General features: G+C 41.1%; 1 protein-coding gene across 3 annotated transcripts in view; it reads left to right on the forward strand.

Annotated features, from left to right (window-relative positions):
- naa50 (N-alpha-acetyltransferase 50, NatE catalytic subunit) overlaps positions 1-16,596 on the forward strand; it is a 47,950-nt gene that overhangs the window by 11,088 nt on the left and 20,266 nt on the right. For 2 of the 3 annotated variants that reach the window (XM_063048357.1, XM_063048358.1), the window contains exon 2: positions 16,045-16,181. In XM_063048357.1, coding sequence (XP_062904427.1) covers positions 16,045-16,181 — 137 coding nt within the window. The remainder of the gene's footprint in view (positions 1-16,044; positions 16,182-16,596) is intronic. The other variant, XM_063048359.1, reaches the window with a different exon arrangement.

Genomic DNA, 16,596 nt, shown 5'->3' on the forward strand with positions numbered 1-16,596 from the left:
AGCGGTTGATAACCACTCTTGCCTCTTTTACCCTTTATATATCTAAAAAAAAACCTCTTGTGTCCTTTTGTATTATTTTATCCTTTGATGCTATTCTTTTATATTTTCTGTTCCCTGGCTAATGAAGGCAAATACTCTGTTACTTTCTTTACCACTTTACCTCCCTGTACTGTCACCTTTAGGAATCCTAAAGTTTATATAGTTGTGTCCCTCTGTTCCATAATACTCTCCAGGTCACTACCATTCATTAGTGTTTCCTATCCTTATTAATCATCCCAGGAATAAATTCAAGCTCGCATTGTTTTGCCCCTCCTACCAACAGGGCAATACCATCCTATAGCCAATGACTATCATCCGTATCAACAACATTACTTATTTTTGTGTCATCTGGAATCTAATTATACCATCTATATGCACGTTCAATTTGTTAATGCATGAAACAAACAGTAAGGATCCCAGCACTGATCCTTGTGATACACTACTAGCCATAGGCTTGCGATCACTAAAATAAATTTCCACCATTACCCTTTGCTTAGCCAAGTCAATTTTGGATCCAGCTTGTCATCTTGTCCTGCCTACTATCAGCTCTAAACCTTTAGGACCGGTCTTCCATTCAGGATCTTGTCAAAGATCTTACTGAAGCCCATGTAAACATCAATACATTTTGTTACCTTTGGAAACAGTTATTCATATTGGTAGTATAGATTAAACAACCCTCCATGCCAATGGCCTACTCGGGCTTGTAATTGCCTAACTTATACAGCTGTTTTCCTTGAGTAAGGGTACAACATATATTGTTATCACTTCATATGCTACCTCAGCTGTGGCCAGCAAAGTTTTAAACATCTCTGTTGGGACCCCAGCAAATTCATGCTTTATCTCCCATCTTTTCCGTTAATGTATTGTTTGGAGACCTGGCAATATTTTTGATAAGTCCGCTGCATTCCTCTGAAGAATGGAATATTCTCCCTAATGTATAGTCAGAATTACCACTAATTTTCTGTGTGTACCTTTTGGAGAGCTGTGATCCTTCTGTATTTTGTCCACCCGATGTAAAAGTCATTATTTCCATTTGCATTCCTTTCTGCACCTACCCATGATTTTTTTTTAAAAGATCTATAGAAGTGGAGTAATTTCTCAGGCATATCACTGCTACTATTTGTGCTACTAAAGTGCTCATTTCTCACCACTTCGGGTTCAGATAATTTTATCTTTGCCTACTTGAAAATCAGTCGATAATCAGGAGTTCAACTTTTCAATACATTATATTTGTAGATTAATAATTCTGTCTACACCCTGACACGTTGTGTGATTGGAAGGCTGGGCATTTGGCTTTCTGTCCAACCATCTAAATTGTAACAAATAGTTTGAATACTTGAGTTATTGGCACCCGTTAGGTCACATCTTGACAATTTGAACACCTGTCCATTATCTCTTACACTCTGCTGCTGGTTGCTCATTGGCTACTAGTAATCTGCCTTCAGTAATAATGAACCTCATCCTGAGCTGTTAGGAGAAAATGTATTGAATATCTCTGCTAGCCCATACAATTCAATGCACATTTCTCCTGTCCACTATTTAAGTCAGCACTTAAATATTTTTTTCTTAGCATGAGCTAACCATTATGGATCAAAATAGCATGGATTATAGGAGTAACAGTGATTGTATCTACTGCTGACCCACATTTCTTCATGATTAAATTGGAAGTGTTAGAGCAGAAGATACAGTGCCAACTGATTCTAAGTTTAAACATTCAGCCTTGTGGCACCTTGGTTCACTTAAACTCATGATCTAGTTTTATGGTAAGGGTTGTAATGAGCTTTATTGCAATGTTGATTCTTTGCACTTTTAATGTGGAATTTTGTGTACAGTGATGTAAACATTACTGTTCAGAAGTTAAAGTCTGTCCCAAGCCTTATAGGCTCAATAGGCCAGTGCTTATGCCAGTTTCCGTGGCATGAAGTGACTGAGAGTACGAGACTCTTTCCCCCCCCCCCCCCCAAGATAGGATGCCAGTCTATTGCGAGGTTAACCCCCAGCATTTTGGCGGTACCCATTTTCAGCTGGGTGGACTGGAGCACTGTGTGGTTAAGTGCATTGCTCAAGGACACAACACGCTGCCTCGGCTGGGGCTCGAACTCACGACCTTCAGATGGCTAATCCAACACCTTAACCAGTTGGCCACATGCCACACTAAACATTACTGTAAGTTACAGTAAAAAAATACAAAAGTGACAGTGTTCATGGACCGTTCGGAAATCTGATGGCGGGGTGCAAGAAGCTGTTCCTAAAACATCCGGTGTGGGGCTTCAGGTTCTTGTACCTTCTCCCTGATTGTAGTAATGAGAAGATGGTATGTCCAGGTGGTGAGGGTCCTTAATGACGGATGCTGCTTTCTTGAGGCACCGCCTTTTGAAGATGTCCTCAATGGTGGGGACAATTGTGTCCATGATGGAACAGGCTGAGTTTACAGTTCTCTGCAGCCTCTTTCAATTGTGTGCATTGGAGCCTTCATACCAGATGGTGATGCAGCCAGTCAGAATGCTCTCCACGGTACATCTGTAGAAATTTGCTGGAGTCTTTGGTGACATAGCAAATCTTCTCAAACTCCTAATGAAGTACAGCTGCTGGTATACTTTCTTCATGATTGCATCAATATGTAGGGCCCAGGATAGATCCTCTGAGATGTTGACACCAAGGAATTGAAGCTGCTCATCCTTTCCACTGCTGACCCCTCAGTGAGGACTAGCGTGTGTTCTCCTGACTTCCCTTTCCTGAAGTCCACAATCAGTTCCTTGACGTTGAGTGCGAAGTTGTTGCGACACTATTCACCAGACAATCTGTCTTCCTCCTGTAAGCCACGTGATTGCCAGCTGAGATTCTGCCAGCAACAGTGGTGTCATTGGCAAATTTATAAATGGCATTTGAGCTGTGCCTGGCCACACAATCATGGGTGTAGAGAGATCAGAGCAGTGGGCTAAACACATTTTTTGAGGTGCCTATGTTGATTGTCAGCAAGGAGGAGAATCTAGTTACAGAGGGAGGTACGGAGACCCATATTTCAGTTATGTATTTAGTATTACAACTCAGAGTAGGTCCTTCTGGCCTTTCAAGCCATGTTGGCTGGGCAACCCTGATTAACCTTGACCTAATCACGGGACAACCTGTAAAGACATGCATTTCATGGGGAGGATGTACAGAGACCCCTTGATGAACGGCACTGGAATTGAACTCTGTACTCCGAAATGAAGCAGGTGGGAAAATCCGGACTGCAGCTGTGAGACATTGAAGATGTCTTCGAACACTCCACCCAGATGGTCAGTGCAGGTTTCCGTGCCCTGCCAAGTACACTGTTGGGGGCTGTCACCTTGCAAGCGTTCACCCTCTTGAAGGTATTCTGATATTGACCTCCTGAGACAGAGATCACAGTTATCAAATGAAGACTGAATGGCCTTGTTTATTACAGTGTCCCTACTCATTCTATGACTATGATGTTTTATAGGGAATTTCTAGAAGCAGCATTGTTTTTTAAATGAGCAGTATTTAATTGAGAGGGCAAATCAATTATAGCCGTATGTAAAAACATTAATGAACATTATTAAATTTTCAGCCATACGTTATGTACGTGGATTCTATTCAATGTAGTCTTTGATTGTATAGTATAATTGCTGTTATGCATATAAAAGTGCTTGGTGGACTTCAGAAATCTGAAGGAGGACTTGACTTGGCATGCTTTAAGGATCGTAAGGATGGCAATTTAAAGGAACTTGCATTGTACACCACGTCACGTGTGGTCTGCTGTAGCCCATCCACTTCAAGGTTCGATGTGTTGTGCTCTTTGGCACACCACTGTTTAATGTGTGGTTATTTGAGTTACTGTCTCCTTCCCATTAGCTTGAACCAGTCTGGCCATTATCTGTGACCTCTCTTATTAACAAGATGTTTTTGCCCACAGAGTTGCTCACTTGATGTTTTTGTTTTTCACACCATTCTCTAGAGACTCTTGTGTGTGAAAATCTTAGATCAGCAGTTTCAGTGATACCACCCCACCTGGCACCAACAATCATTGCACAAAGTCACTTAGATCACATTTCTTCCCCATTCTGAATCTTGGTCTGAACAACAACTGAACCTCTTGACCATATCTGTTTCTATACATTGAGTTGCTGTCTCATGATTAGCTGATTAGATATTTGCATTAATGAGCAGGTGTACCTAGTAAAGTGTCCACTGAATATCATTTTTTGTAACTGAAATTAAACATTATATGTAGAAGATCCTCCATTGAGCTTTCTTTTTTTCACATCACCTTTCTACAAATTGTATTCTTTGGTATGTTCATTTAACTTCCCCTTGAGTCCATCAGTTTTCTGTTCTAGTCACTACCTCTGGTAGAAAGTTCCATATTCTCACCTTGAATAGAGGTTTTGTGAGATTTATTTGTGATTCTCTTGTATGTACTTTTGTCTTTCTTTTTTGCCCCCCCCCCATGAAAATTATATCCTTTGAAACTTACTTACATATGTCATCTTTTTGGCTTGTCTGAGCCTGTTCAGTCTTCTCTGACAAGTACAACTCTTTTGTCTGGTGTTGTTTAAGGTTGCATGTGTTAACTCTATGTATTCCTGTACTACGTTCATCTTTTGCTCAAAGTTTAAGTTTGTACAGTGCACAGAACAGCAGATTAAGAATTATTCATGTGACATGTATACCTTTACACTAGATCTTGTATTGACACTGCTCAGTTATCCTTGTCCCATTGGGGTTCAGTGGATAGTGCTTTCATTTTTAACTTGAAACATTATGATTTCAAGTCCTTCTCAGTCTGCTCGTTCCACAAGAACTCCTAGAGGGGGCAGGGATGAAGCTAAGAGCTGGAAAGTTGATTGGCAAATGGGATATGAGAGGATCATGGCCTGATGGTATGAACATTGACTTCTCTAACTTCCATTAATGCTGCACCTTCCCTTCGTACCCCATCCGTTATTTATTTATTTATTATTAATTATTATTTTTCCCTCTCCTTTTTCTCCCTTTGTCCCTCTCACTATACTCACCCATCCTCTGGACTTCCCCCCTCCCCCTTTTTTTTCTCCCTAGGCCTCCCGTCTGTCCCATGATCCTCTCATTTTCCTTTTGCCAATCAACTTTCCCGCTCTTAGCTCCATCCCTCCCCTTCCTGTCTTCTATCATTTCAGATCTCTCCTCCCCCTCTCACTTTCAAATCTCTTACTAGCTGTTCCTTCATTTAGTCCTGACAAAGGGTCTCGGCCCGAAACATCGACTGTACAGGTGACCCCGCTTTTCGAACGTTCGCTTTACGAAATCTCACTGTTACGAAAGATTTACATTAGTTACCTGTTTTCGCTAACAGAAGGTGTTTTCACTGTTACCAAAAAAGCAGTGTGCGAAAAAAAGGCAGCTGCTCCTCCCCCGGATTCGGAACGGCATTCTCGCCGGCATTGCTTTAACACATGCCCGTGAGCAGCCGTTTGCAAGATGAGTTCTAAGGTATTGGGAAAAGCCTGAAAGAGCTCGTAAGGGTGTCACACTTAGCATAAAACTAGACATAATTAAGCATTTCGATAATGGTGAACGAAACAAGGACAAAGTGAGCTTGGTTTGTGGAAGTTGACGAATATGATGTTGAAGAGGTTTTGGCATCCCATGACCAAGAACTGATAGATGAAGAGCTGATGCAATTGGAAGAGGAAAGGATAACAATCGAAACCTAATGCAGTAGCGAACGGACGGAAAATGAAGTCATCCAGGAACTAAACATGAAGCAACTGCATGAGATTTTCGCTGCAATGATAAAGTACGACTTTAATTTTGAAAGGGTATGTCGGTTTAGGGGATATTTGCAGGAGGGTTTGAGTGCTTACAAAGAACTGTATGATCTAAAAATGTGCAAGGCTAAGCAGTCAAGCAAGCCTTCCACATCAGCCACAGCAGATGACGAACCTCGACCTTTGACATCAAGGCAGGCAGTCATAGAAGAAGATGACCTGCCTGCCCTGATGGAAACAGAGGATGAGATGACTCCCCAGTATCCCACCACCCCAACCCCCGGGCCACGGACAGATATCGATCCGCAAAGAATGCAGCGGTGGCCGGAATGTAAATGTTGGCCCAGATCAGAGGCGACGCAATTGACAATCGCCTCTGATTTGGGCCAACATTTACATACTGAGCAGCACCTAATTAATTAGCTCGTTTATTTCGGCTTTTTTCTTAAAGATGTGCTGGGTGCGTCCCGGCTGCTGCTGTACCCCTGCATGCTTCGCAGATCGGTATTGGTCGGCGGCCTGGAGGGTGGGGGCCACTGCACTGCCCCAACCTCCGAATCAGCCTAACACACCATCATCAGTGTGCTCGGCGCTGACTTCCCGATTCCGGTAAATGATACTACACTGTACATACATTATTTCTACTTTATATTGGCTGTGTATTTTTACGTGTTATTTGGTATGATTTGGCAGCTTCATAGCTTAAAGGTTACTGGAGAGCGCTTGCGCCGTGTTTTTGCCAACAGCGCTTGTGCTGTGTTTCTGCCGAGAGCACTTGCGTGAGATTTTTGCTATGGAGAACTGTGTGGCAATGATTGTGGAGAAGTATTTCTACTTTATATAGACTGTGTATTCACCATATCATTCCTGCTTTTACTAAATGTTACTGTTATTTTAGGTTTTATGTGTTATTAGGCATGATTTAGTAGGTTATTTTTGGGTCTGCGAACGCTCGCAAAATTTTCCCATATAAATTGATGGTAATTGCTTCTTTGCTTTACGACATTCCCGCTTGCTAACCGTTTTATAGGAACGCTCTACCTTCGGATGGCAGGGGAAACCTGTACCTCTTCCTATAGATACTGCCTGGCCTGCTGTGTTCACCAGCAATTTTTATGTGTGTTCCTGAATTGCTGAGTTTGTGGCTTCAGGCTTTTGTATCTCCTATCTGATAGTAACAGTGAGAAAAGGGCATACCCTGGGTGCTGGAGGTCTTTAATAATGGATGCTGCCTTTCTGCAACACTGCTCCCTAAAGGTGTCCTGGGTACTTTGTAGGCTAGTACCCAAGGTGGAGTTGACTAGGTTTACATCCTTCTGCAGCTTCTTTTGGTCCTGTGCAGTAGCCCCTCTGTACCAGTGATGCAGCCTGTCAGAATGCTCTCCATGGTACAACTGTAGAAGTTTTAGAGTGTTATTTGTTGACATGCCAAATTGCTTCAAACTCCTAATGAAGTATAGCTGCTGTCTTGCCTTCTTTATGACTACATCAATATGTTGGGACCAGGTTAGATCCTCAGAGATCTTGACACCCAGGAACTTGAAGCTGCTCGTTCTCTCCACTTCTGATCCCTCTATGAGGATTGGTATGTGTTACTTCGTTTTACCCTTCCTGAAGTCCACAATCAGCTCTTTCGTCTTACTGACATTGAGTGCCAGGTTGTTGCTGTGGCACCATTCCACTAGTTGGCATATCTCTCTCCTGTATGCCTTCTCATCACCACCTGAAATTCTACCAACAATGGCTGTATTGTCAGCAAATTTGTAGATGGTATTTGAGCTATGCCAAGCCACATGGTCATGTGTATACAGAGAGTAGAGCAGTGTGCTAAGCACACAGACTGTGGTCTTCCGGTTAGGAAGTCAAAGATCCAGTTACAGAGGGAGGTACAAAGGCCCATGTTCTGCAACTTCTCAATCAGGATTGTGGGAATGATGGTATTAAATGCTGAGCTATAGTCAATGAACAGCATCCTGACGTAGGTGTTTGCGTTGTCTAGGTGGTGTAAAGCCGTGTGAAGAGAAATGGAGATTGTGTCTGCTGTTGACCTATTGTGACGATAGGCAAATTGTGATGGATCCAGGTCCTTGCTGAGGCAGGAGTTCAGTCTAGTCATAACTAACCTTTCAAAGCATTTCATCACTGTTGATGTGAGTGCTACTGGGCAATAGTCATTAAGGCAGCCCACATTATTCTTCTTTGGCACTGGTATAATTGTTGCAAGTGGGAACTTCTACCTGTAGCAATGAGAGGTTGAGATGACCTTGAATACTCCCGCTAGTTGGTTCGCACAGGTTTTCAGAGCCTTACCAGGTACTCCATCAGAACCTTCTGCAGTTATGTTTGATTACGAGATAAGTATAGGCACAAAATGTTGAACTATTACCTTGTGATCTTAATGCTCACTTCAGAGAGTTCCATTACTAACACAGTGCTGCTGAAGGTGCCCAAATTCTGGACTTATAACCTTAAAGTGGAACTTGACACTAACTTCTGAGTCAGACCTGTATTGTCCTAGACCATGACTGGCACTTTGCCTTGATGACCATTATGCACTTACCCCATTCATTTTGGTTCCCTTAGTTTACTCTCCATTTGAGGTCGGGGGGGGGGAGAATCAGCTTTTAAGCATTCTGATTCAGTCCCCACTTGCAAATTTGTAAGCTTTTCCACTGATGGGATCGAAAGCATGGTTTAGAGCAAGTCTTCATGTTCAATATTTTTATATTTAACAAAAACATGTCTCCTAATCATATGTAAATCCTGTACTGAGCAATGCAGATACCTGGGAGGTACATATGGGTCTGTGATACTGCTAGTTTAATTGCTTTTAAGTTTATGTTTGATACAGAAGGGTTCGGGCAACAGGGAAAGTGATTCTGATGTTTCCCAACTCCAGAATTTTGAGAAAATGACTTGCTCAAGATACCTGTGCCTTGAGCATTTAGTGTAGTCTAACCATTGTTCTGTATATAGAATTTGAATGATTGAAGACTAAACTGTAAGCAGTTACTTTGAAGTCCTTAATACATGGAAATACTTTGTATTTCATTTTTCTGTGTTTGAAAGCAAAGGAGGGAAAACCTATTCCTGTCAGCGGTACATATTGAAATCCCATATCATGATTCTATTTTAATGTTAACACCTGTTCAGCCTTTCTAAATGTAGTCCTTTACAGATGTCACTGCAAACTCAGCATGTAATACGTAAATACTAATAGTAGTTTTATTAGCAAAATGCCCAAACAATCTTAACAGTTTGTAGTTTCTATATGTTGTTTGTATGTATTATATCCAGCAATGACGAGCTAAAGCTTGGAGAAATTTTCACAAATGTCAATATAGAGCTTGTAGACAAAATGGAAAATGGGAGAATCATTGGTCAAAACACTTTTTTCCTCAAATGTATTCAAAATAAACCAATACAAATTACCTTTATTTTCAAATGTTGGCCATCATCAATCTATGTGTTGAATGTTTTCTAGTGTGAGTCATTAAATTTATGGAATTGATGTACTGTGGTGTTACTGAAGTTTGGTTTAAATGATTTCAAACCTCATGGCACTTTGAGAATCTGAATCAGTTTTAGTGCGAAAATGAAAAGTTGCTCTCAGTAAAATTGACCAGAAATCTGCAAAGCACCAACTCGTGTCCTTTAAGGAAGAAAGCTTGCTGTTTATAACAGCTTTGTAGCTAGGTGACTGTAGTTCCCGTCAATGTTGTCAATGATGTCAACATCTCTGAGGATCTATCCTGGGCCCAGCATATTGATGCAGTAAATGAAGAAGGCATGCCAGTGACTGTATACCATTAGGAGTTTGAGCATATTAACAAAGATTTAATCAGACATACTGTGGAGAGCATTCTGACTGGTTACCTCACTGTCTCGTATGGAGGCGCCAATGCACAGGATCAGAAAAAGCTGCAGAGTTTTTAACTCCACCAGCTTCATCATGGGCAATAGCTTCCCCATGATTGAGGATATCCAGAATAGGCGATGCCTCAAGAAGACGGCATCCATCATGAAGGTCTCTCACTATTCACAACATGCCATCTTCTCATTGCTACCATCAGGGAGGAGGTACAGAAACCTGACACATTCAACATCTTCGGATCAGCTTCTCTTCTGCCATCAGTCCATGAACACTACCTCACTTCTTACTCTTTTTGCAGTACTTATTTTTAGTATTTGTAAATTAGTATGATTTTTATGTATTACACCACACTGCTGCTATAAAATAACAAATTTCACAACATATACCAATGATACTAAACCCGATTCTAGTTAACTCTTAATTACCTCTTGAAGTGGAATTTAGGCACCCTAGTCAAGAATTAATATATATAAAACACACCTTGGAAGTAGGAACTGACAACAATTTAAATAAGAGTTTGCATCTAATGCCTAAGCATTCAGACTGCATTGCAGGCCATATATGCCATCATATACTGTATATGCTGTCAAAGCTAAGCCAACATCAGTCCTGTTTATTAGGGTTGTTGTCCTCCACCTGCTACTTGAATTGACAGTGTTCAGTTCTCTTTCACAAATAGGTTATCTGTGATGCAGTCAGGTGCATCTCTTGAGCTTGTGTCTTCTGCTTTCTCCCATTTTGCTAGGTTTGTATCATGGAATTTTTCTTCCTTCACCATCCCATTAAAGCTGGATCATTGTAGATTCTGGCTCACTTAAGTTTTGAATATGTTTTTCTCTGACCATCTTATTCCACTTTCCTCTTTTGTCTGGTAGTGCTGTTATGACAATATGGTTACCATGTATTCTAGAGGTTTTGAATGAGTCCTTTCTTGCAGGTGTTGTGCCATTTAGATTCCTCTACTACCTTCCTCCATTCCCTTGATGTATGTTTCTCCTTTGTCTATTTTTTTGCCATTTAAGATGTCCATTGAATCATCTCATCCTCTTCACAGTGTCCTTGATTGAGTGTTCTTCATGGACTATGTGTCTCCTCTATACTGGTGCTGAAAGTATATGTATCTTGATGGCATGGTTTGTACTTGAGTTTGAAAGCACAGAGGTGCAGAGAAGGTACAGTTATACAGTACAAGTGCATTAACGGCAATGAACGAATGCTGGAATTCAAAGTAAATAACGTATATCAGCATATACAATCCTGAGATTCACTTTCTTGTGGGCATACTCAGAATCCAATAACCATAATAGAATCAATGAAAGACTGTACCAACAAATGGACAGCCAGTGTGCAAAAACCAAAAAGAAATAAGAATAAATAAACAGTAACTATTGGGAACATGAGATGGAGTCCTTTAAAGTGAATCCAAAGGTTGTGGGAGCATTTCAGTGACGGGGCAAGTGAAGTTATCCCCTTTGGTTCAAGACCCTAATGGTTGAGGAGTAATAACTATTCTTGAACCTGATGGTGTAAGTCCTGAGACTCCCTGATGGCAGCAGTGAGAAGAGCCGGGGTGGTGGGGGTCCCTGATGACTGCTGCTCTATACTCCTTGAAGTCCTGTCTTGGCCCAAATTCATCCAACATGTTTCCTACCCTGAGCGGTATATCCATTATGTACCTTTTACAATTATCAAGTAAAGACTGCAATATTCTACTCTTGGAATTGACAAGTACAGATTTCCCCCGCTATCTGAAGGTAGAGCGTTCCTATGAAACGGTTCGTAAGCCGGAATGTCGTAAAGTGAATAAGTGGTTACCATTTATTAATATGGGAAAAATTTTTGAGTGTTCCCAGACCCAAAAAATAACCTACAAAATCATGCCAAATAACACATGAAACCTAAAATAACAGTAACATATAGTAAAATCAGGAATGATATGATAAATACACAGCCTATATAAAGTAGAAATACTTTTCTGCAGCAATGTCTAGTGCAGTGAAAATCTCACGGAAGCGCACTTGGCAGAAACACTCTCTCCAGTAACCTTTAAACTATGAAGCTGCCAAATCGTACCAAGTAACACATAAAAATACACAGCCTATATAAAGTAGAAAAAATGTATGTACGGTGTAGTTTCACTTACCGGAATCAGGAAGCCTCCAATAAATTGCAGTTTCGTCACAGTTAAATACTTGCTTATATGAATAACCACCTGACGCAATCGGCAATCGCCTCTGATCTGGGCCAACATTTACGTGCCAAGCGGCACCTAATTAATTAGCTAGTTTGTTTCCGCTTTTTTCTTAAGGATGTGCTGGGTGCGTTCCGACTACTGCTGCACCACTGCATTCTTTGGGGCAATGTATCGGTCCGCGGCCCGGAGGTTGGGGGCCACTACTTAAACTATGAAGATGCCCTCGCCTCAGAAACCGATCAAACCACCCATGACTACCTTTAAATTCCACTTTCATTACCATTGTCCAGTGCTTTCTGTTTCAGCTTATTAAAAAGACTGACTGATTCTCCTGAAGAATAAGAAAAATTAACGGAGCACCCTGTACACCCATCAATCCACTCAAGCGATAGACTTTCCATTTTATCCATATTGGATGCCGACTAAGAGTAACATCGGCAGCTTTCAAAATTCTTTCTCTCTGCGTATAAATAATGCGAATGGTGGATGCAGGCAAGTTCAACACGTGGACAATGTCCTTACTTCGTTCACCATGATCGAAACGTTTAATTATGTCTAGTTTTACGCTAAGTGTAACACCCTTACAAGCTCTTTTAGGCTTTTCTGATACCTTAGAACTCATCTTGCCAACGGATGCACAAAATAAATCGAGATAAAGCACGTGTTTACGGCAGTGCCGGCTAGAATACAGTTCCGGGGGAGGAGCTTGGCTGTTCGGGTGCGCGTGCTGCCTTTTTTCTTAACAGTGAAAACACCTGTTGGCGAAAACAGGTAACTAATGTAGGTCTTACGTAACAGCGAGATGTTGTAAAGTGAATGTTCGGGAAATGGCCACCTGTATATGAATTAGATGGCATAGATGAAATTAGTCTGAACTTTAACCTTCGCAATGCCTTGCTTGGTTATTTCATATTTGTATTAGTTCATATAATTGTTCTTCAGTGAAGAGATGGATTATTAAAGGTTGCATAGGTATGGTTGAAAGTGGGGTAATCTGTCCCAAAAAAATAAATACCCCCATGTTGGAGTTGGGAAGCTGTCAGCATGTCACCAATATCAATATAGTTGGATTCTCCAAGCATTTTGAAGCAGTAAATGGAATCATTTTTAGCGGGTAGTGATACTGGGTATGAACATAGCTTGTTCTTGTCCAAATTTGGAGCATGTACAAGTTATTTCAGTTATTAGTATTATTGAACAACATGGGTGGTGTCTGGGGTGGGATGTACAGTCAACTGCATGACAAGTAAAAGTGGGAAATGCTGGAATATCTATCAGATCAAATGGTAGCTATGGAGATGAGCTATTAACATCCCCAGTTGATCAGCATGTGCTGATGAAAGGTTATTGACTGTTTCTCTCTCCACAGGTGCTGCCTTATCTGAGTTTTTGCAGCATTTTCTGTTTTCATTCAGATATCCAACATGTGATATTTTACACTTGCAAATGAAAATCAGACTGCCCAGAAATGTGTGTGTTAAATGAATAGAGGAAATAAACTACAGAAACCTCTCCCAATAAAAGCAGGATGATTTATTCAAAGATGACAGGTGGTGAAGAATAATTACATTAAAATTATTTGTATTAAAGTTGCTTGAGAGTTGGGCAGCTTGATTGATTCTGGTTCTAGACCATAAGCAACCAATATGACTGATTACGCTGTCCTCGCCACTCTGGTTAGCTGTAGCAGTGCCACCACTGTGCAGTATTAAAAGAGTCCATTAATTAAGATAGAAACTTCATTAGAAACAACCTGTGAATCGAAGAAGCAGATACTTCTAAACATTGTTACTTTCATATTGATGTATTATCATTGATCCTTGATGCTCTAGGAAGGGCATGAAGGTTCTGGTGGGTACAGATTTACTGGAAAGGGTGTGAATTATAATGATGTGAGGAATCTTACCTGGTGGATTGAGGAAGCTGGGCAAGTACTCCATAAGAGTAAAAAAAATGGCTAAGGACAGTGAAGGAAATTCATGTGAAATTTTCACTGCATGATGAGGCCAGTGAACCTGGTCTCTGCCAATTAAAAGAGCTATCTAACCTAATCCTACCTCCCAGCACTGAACATGCTGCTGTACTTGGTTCCAAGTACTATTAAGTTTTGAGAGAGTTTTGTTAATGTCCTTCGGCTCAAAGCTCTTCCTTATTTCCCTTCAATACCCTTTACCAATGACTTTAAATCTGTGCCCAACTTCTATTTAAACTCCTTTAGAATGCGCTATGGTAGCATACCTGTTAGAGCGACTATTACAGCAGGGGATGTCAGAGTTTGGAGTTCAATCCCAGGGTCCTCTGTCAGGAGTTTGTACGTCCTCCCTGTGGGTTTTCTTCAGGTGCTCTTTTTTCCCTCCCACAGTCCAGGGACAGACTGAGGAGGAGGTTAATTGGTCATTGTAAATTGTCTGGTGATCAGGCCAGGGTTAAATTAGGCCACTGGGCAGCACTGTTCAAAGGGCTTGGAAGGTCATATTCTACACCATATCTTTAAATAAATAAATAAAATTAAAAAAACCCCTGAAAAATAGGTCCTCCTAATTGCTTCATCCAATTTCCTCATATTCCTGTACTATTATTTAATTATGTACGATACAGTGCAGAACAGGCTCTTCCAGCCCAGCGAGCCATGCTGCCCAGCAATCCACCTGTTTTTTTTAGATTATGAGAACACTCAGTCCTCTTTTATTGTCATTTAGAAATGCATACATGCATTAGGAAATGATACAATGTTTCTCTGGAGTGATACCACAGAAAACAGGACAAACCAAAGACCAACACTGACAGAACCACATAATTATAACATATGGTTACAGCAGTGCAAAGCAATACCATAATTTGATGAAGAACAGACCATGGGCACGGTAAATAAAGTCTCAAAAGTCCCCGAGTCCCCGATAGCAGGCAGCAAAAGGGAGAAACTCCCTGCTATAAACCTCCAGGCACTATCAACTTGCCGATGCCTTGGAAGCAGCCAACCACAGCCGACACTGAGTCCATCCGTCCGAAAACTTCGAGCTTCTGACCAGCCGCTGCAATACAGCCTCCTGAGCGCCATCCTCTGCCGAGCGCCTTCGACCTCACCCTGGCCACTGAAACACGAAAAGCCAAGGATTTCGGGGCCTTCTGCTCCGGAGATTCCGGCTACCACACAGTAGCAGCGGCAGCGAAGCGGGCATTTCAGAAATTTTCCAGATGTTCCTCCGTACTCTCGAGTCCGTCTCCATCAAATCAGAATTGTGCAGGTTCCCCTACTTGACAGATAAGACATCACCAGCCTTGTCACAGGACAATTAATGTCCATTTCACCTACTAATTGGTGTGTCATTGGACTGTGGGAAGAAGCCAGAGCAATACCCTGCAGTTACGAGGAGAATGTACAGACAATGCTAGAATTGAATTTTGAGCTCCGGTGCCCCTGGGCTGTAACAGCATACTTTAGGAAGGGCATGAAGGTTCTGATGGGTACAGATTTACTGGAAGAGGTGTGAATTATAATGATGTAATAAATCTTACCTGGTGGATTGAAGAAGCTGGGCATGTTCTCTGTAAGAGTAAAAAAAAGACTAAGGACCTATTTTTCAATTTTTACAATTTTTAAAATTTAAATGTTATATTTTTCCAATTCAAGCTGACTTTATAAACCTGAAAGAAGACACTGGCATTGTGGAAAGTAATTTTTTTAAATTTCAAAGTATACTTTATTCAGAAATAAAATTATGTACAATAAACCATTCAAGGACTCTCAATCCTTTCCGTACGTTTCCGTTATGGTCTCTAGATATCCATACTTTGGCCACCCAGGTGGCAATCCGTTGGTTCACCTTCCCACACCACTGTTGAGGGGTATACTCCCTGCCACCCAACCCCTGAAACAACTGCAAGTAGCGATGGGTCAAAACCTGAATAATTCTGAGCCCCAAACAATTGACTGAGTAAATGAGGAAACACTTCTCAGTGGCAGGAGGTGTGGTAACTATAGTAACTAGAGGGCAGTTTTAAGGTAACTGGCAGTTAACCAAATGACACACAGCAGCACCTTTTCAATACAGGTTGGAGTGGAAGTAACTGGCACGACCTTGCAGATCTGCATGGCCGAACGGCCTCCTTCTGTGCTGTGCTTAATGTTTGATCTCTATAGCACTTATTTAAGTGCAGTTAAATATAATGTCTTTGTTTTGTTTCAGTAGCCGGATTGAGCTTGGAGATGTTACTCCACACAACATCAAACAGCTGAAACGGTTAAACCAAGTAATCTTCCCTGTAAGTTACAATGACAAATTCTACAAGGATGTACTGGAGGTTGGCGAACTTGCGAAATTAGGTACTTTTTTTTTGCTTCTACTTTTGTTAATCATGTTTAAATGCCTTGTAGACAATTTGCTAATATTTTGCATGGGAATATTTTGATAGCATTATATTTTCTGCTGCTACTATGTTCAGTTGAGTAACTGATTGATCAATTATCCATTTATCCATATACACAGATTTTGATTCACCTCATAAGATATTATTTTGCAGAATTGGGGAACAAGAGGCAGAGTTCCCTAGGTTTCAGTAATATTTTGGAGAGATCCACAGCATAGAAAAACTTAACATCAGAGTGATGGTTAACAATTCTGTCTCAGGAATGAGGGGGTGGGGAAGAAGAAAGTGGTGGGGTATGCTAAACTCAATTCTTGAAGGTAAAGCAATGCAGGACAATTTGGGGAGTGTCTGCTTGTGTTCAAAAACCCCTC

Source organism: Mobula hypostoma, chromosome 5, assembly GCF_963921235.1.
Source record: "Mobula hypostoma chromosome 5, sMobHyp1.1, whole genome shotgun sequence".
Classification (NCBI taxonomy): Eukaryota; Metazoa; Chordata; class Chondrichthyes; order Myliobatiformes; family Myliobatidae; genus Mobula; species Mobula hypostoma.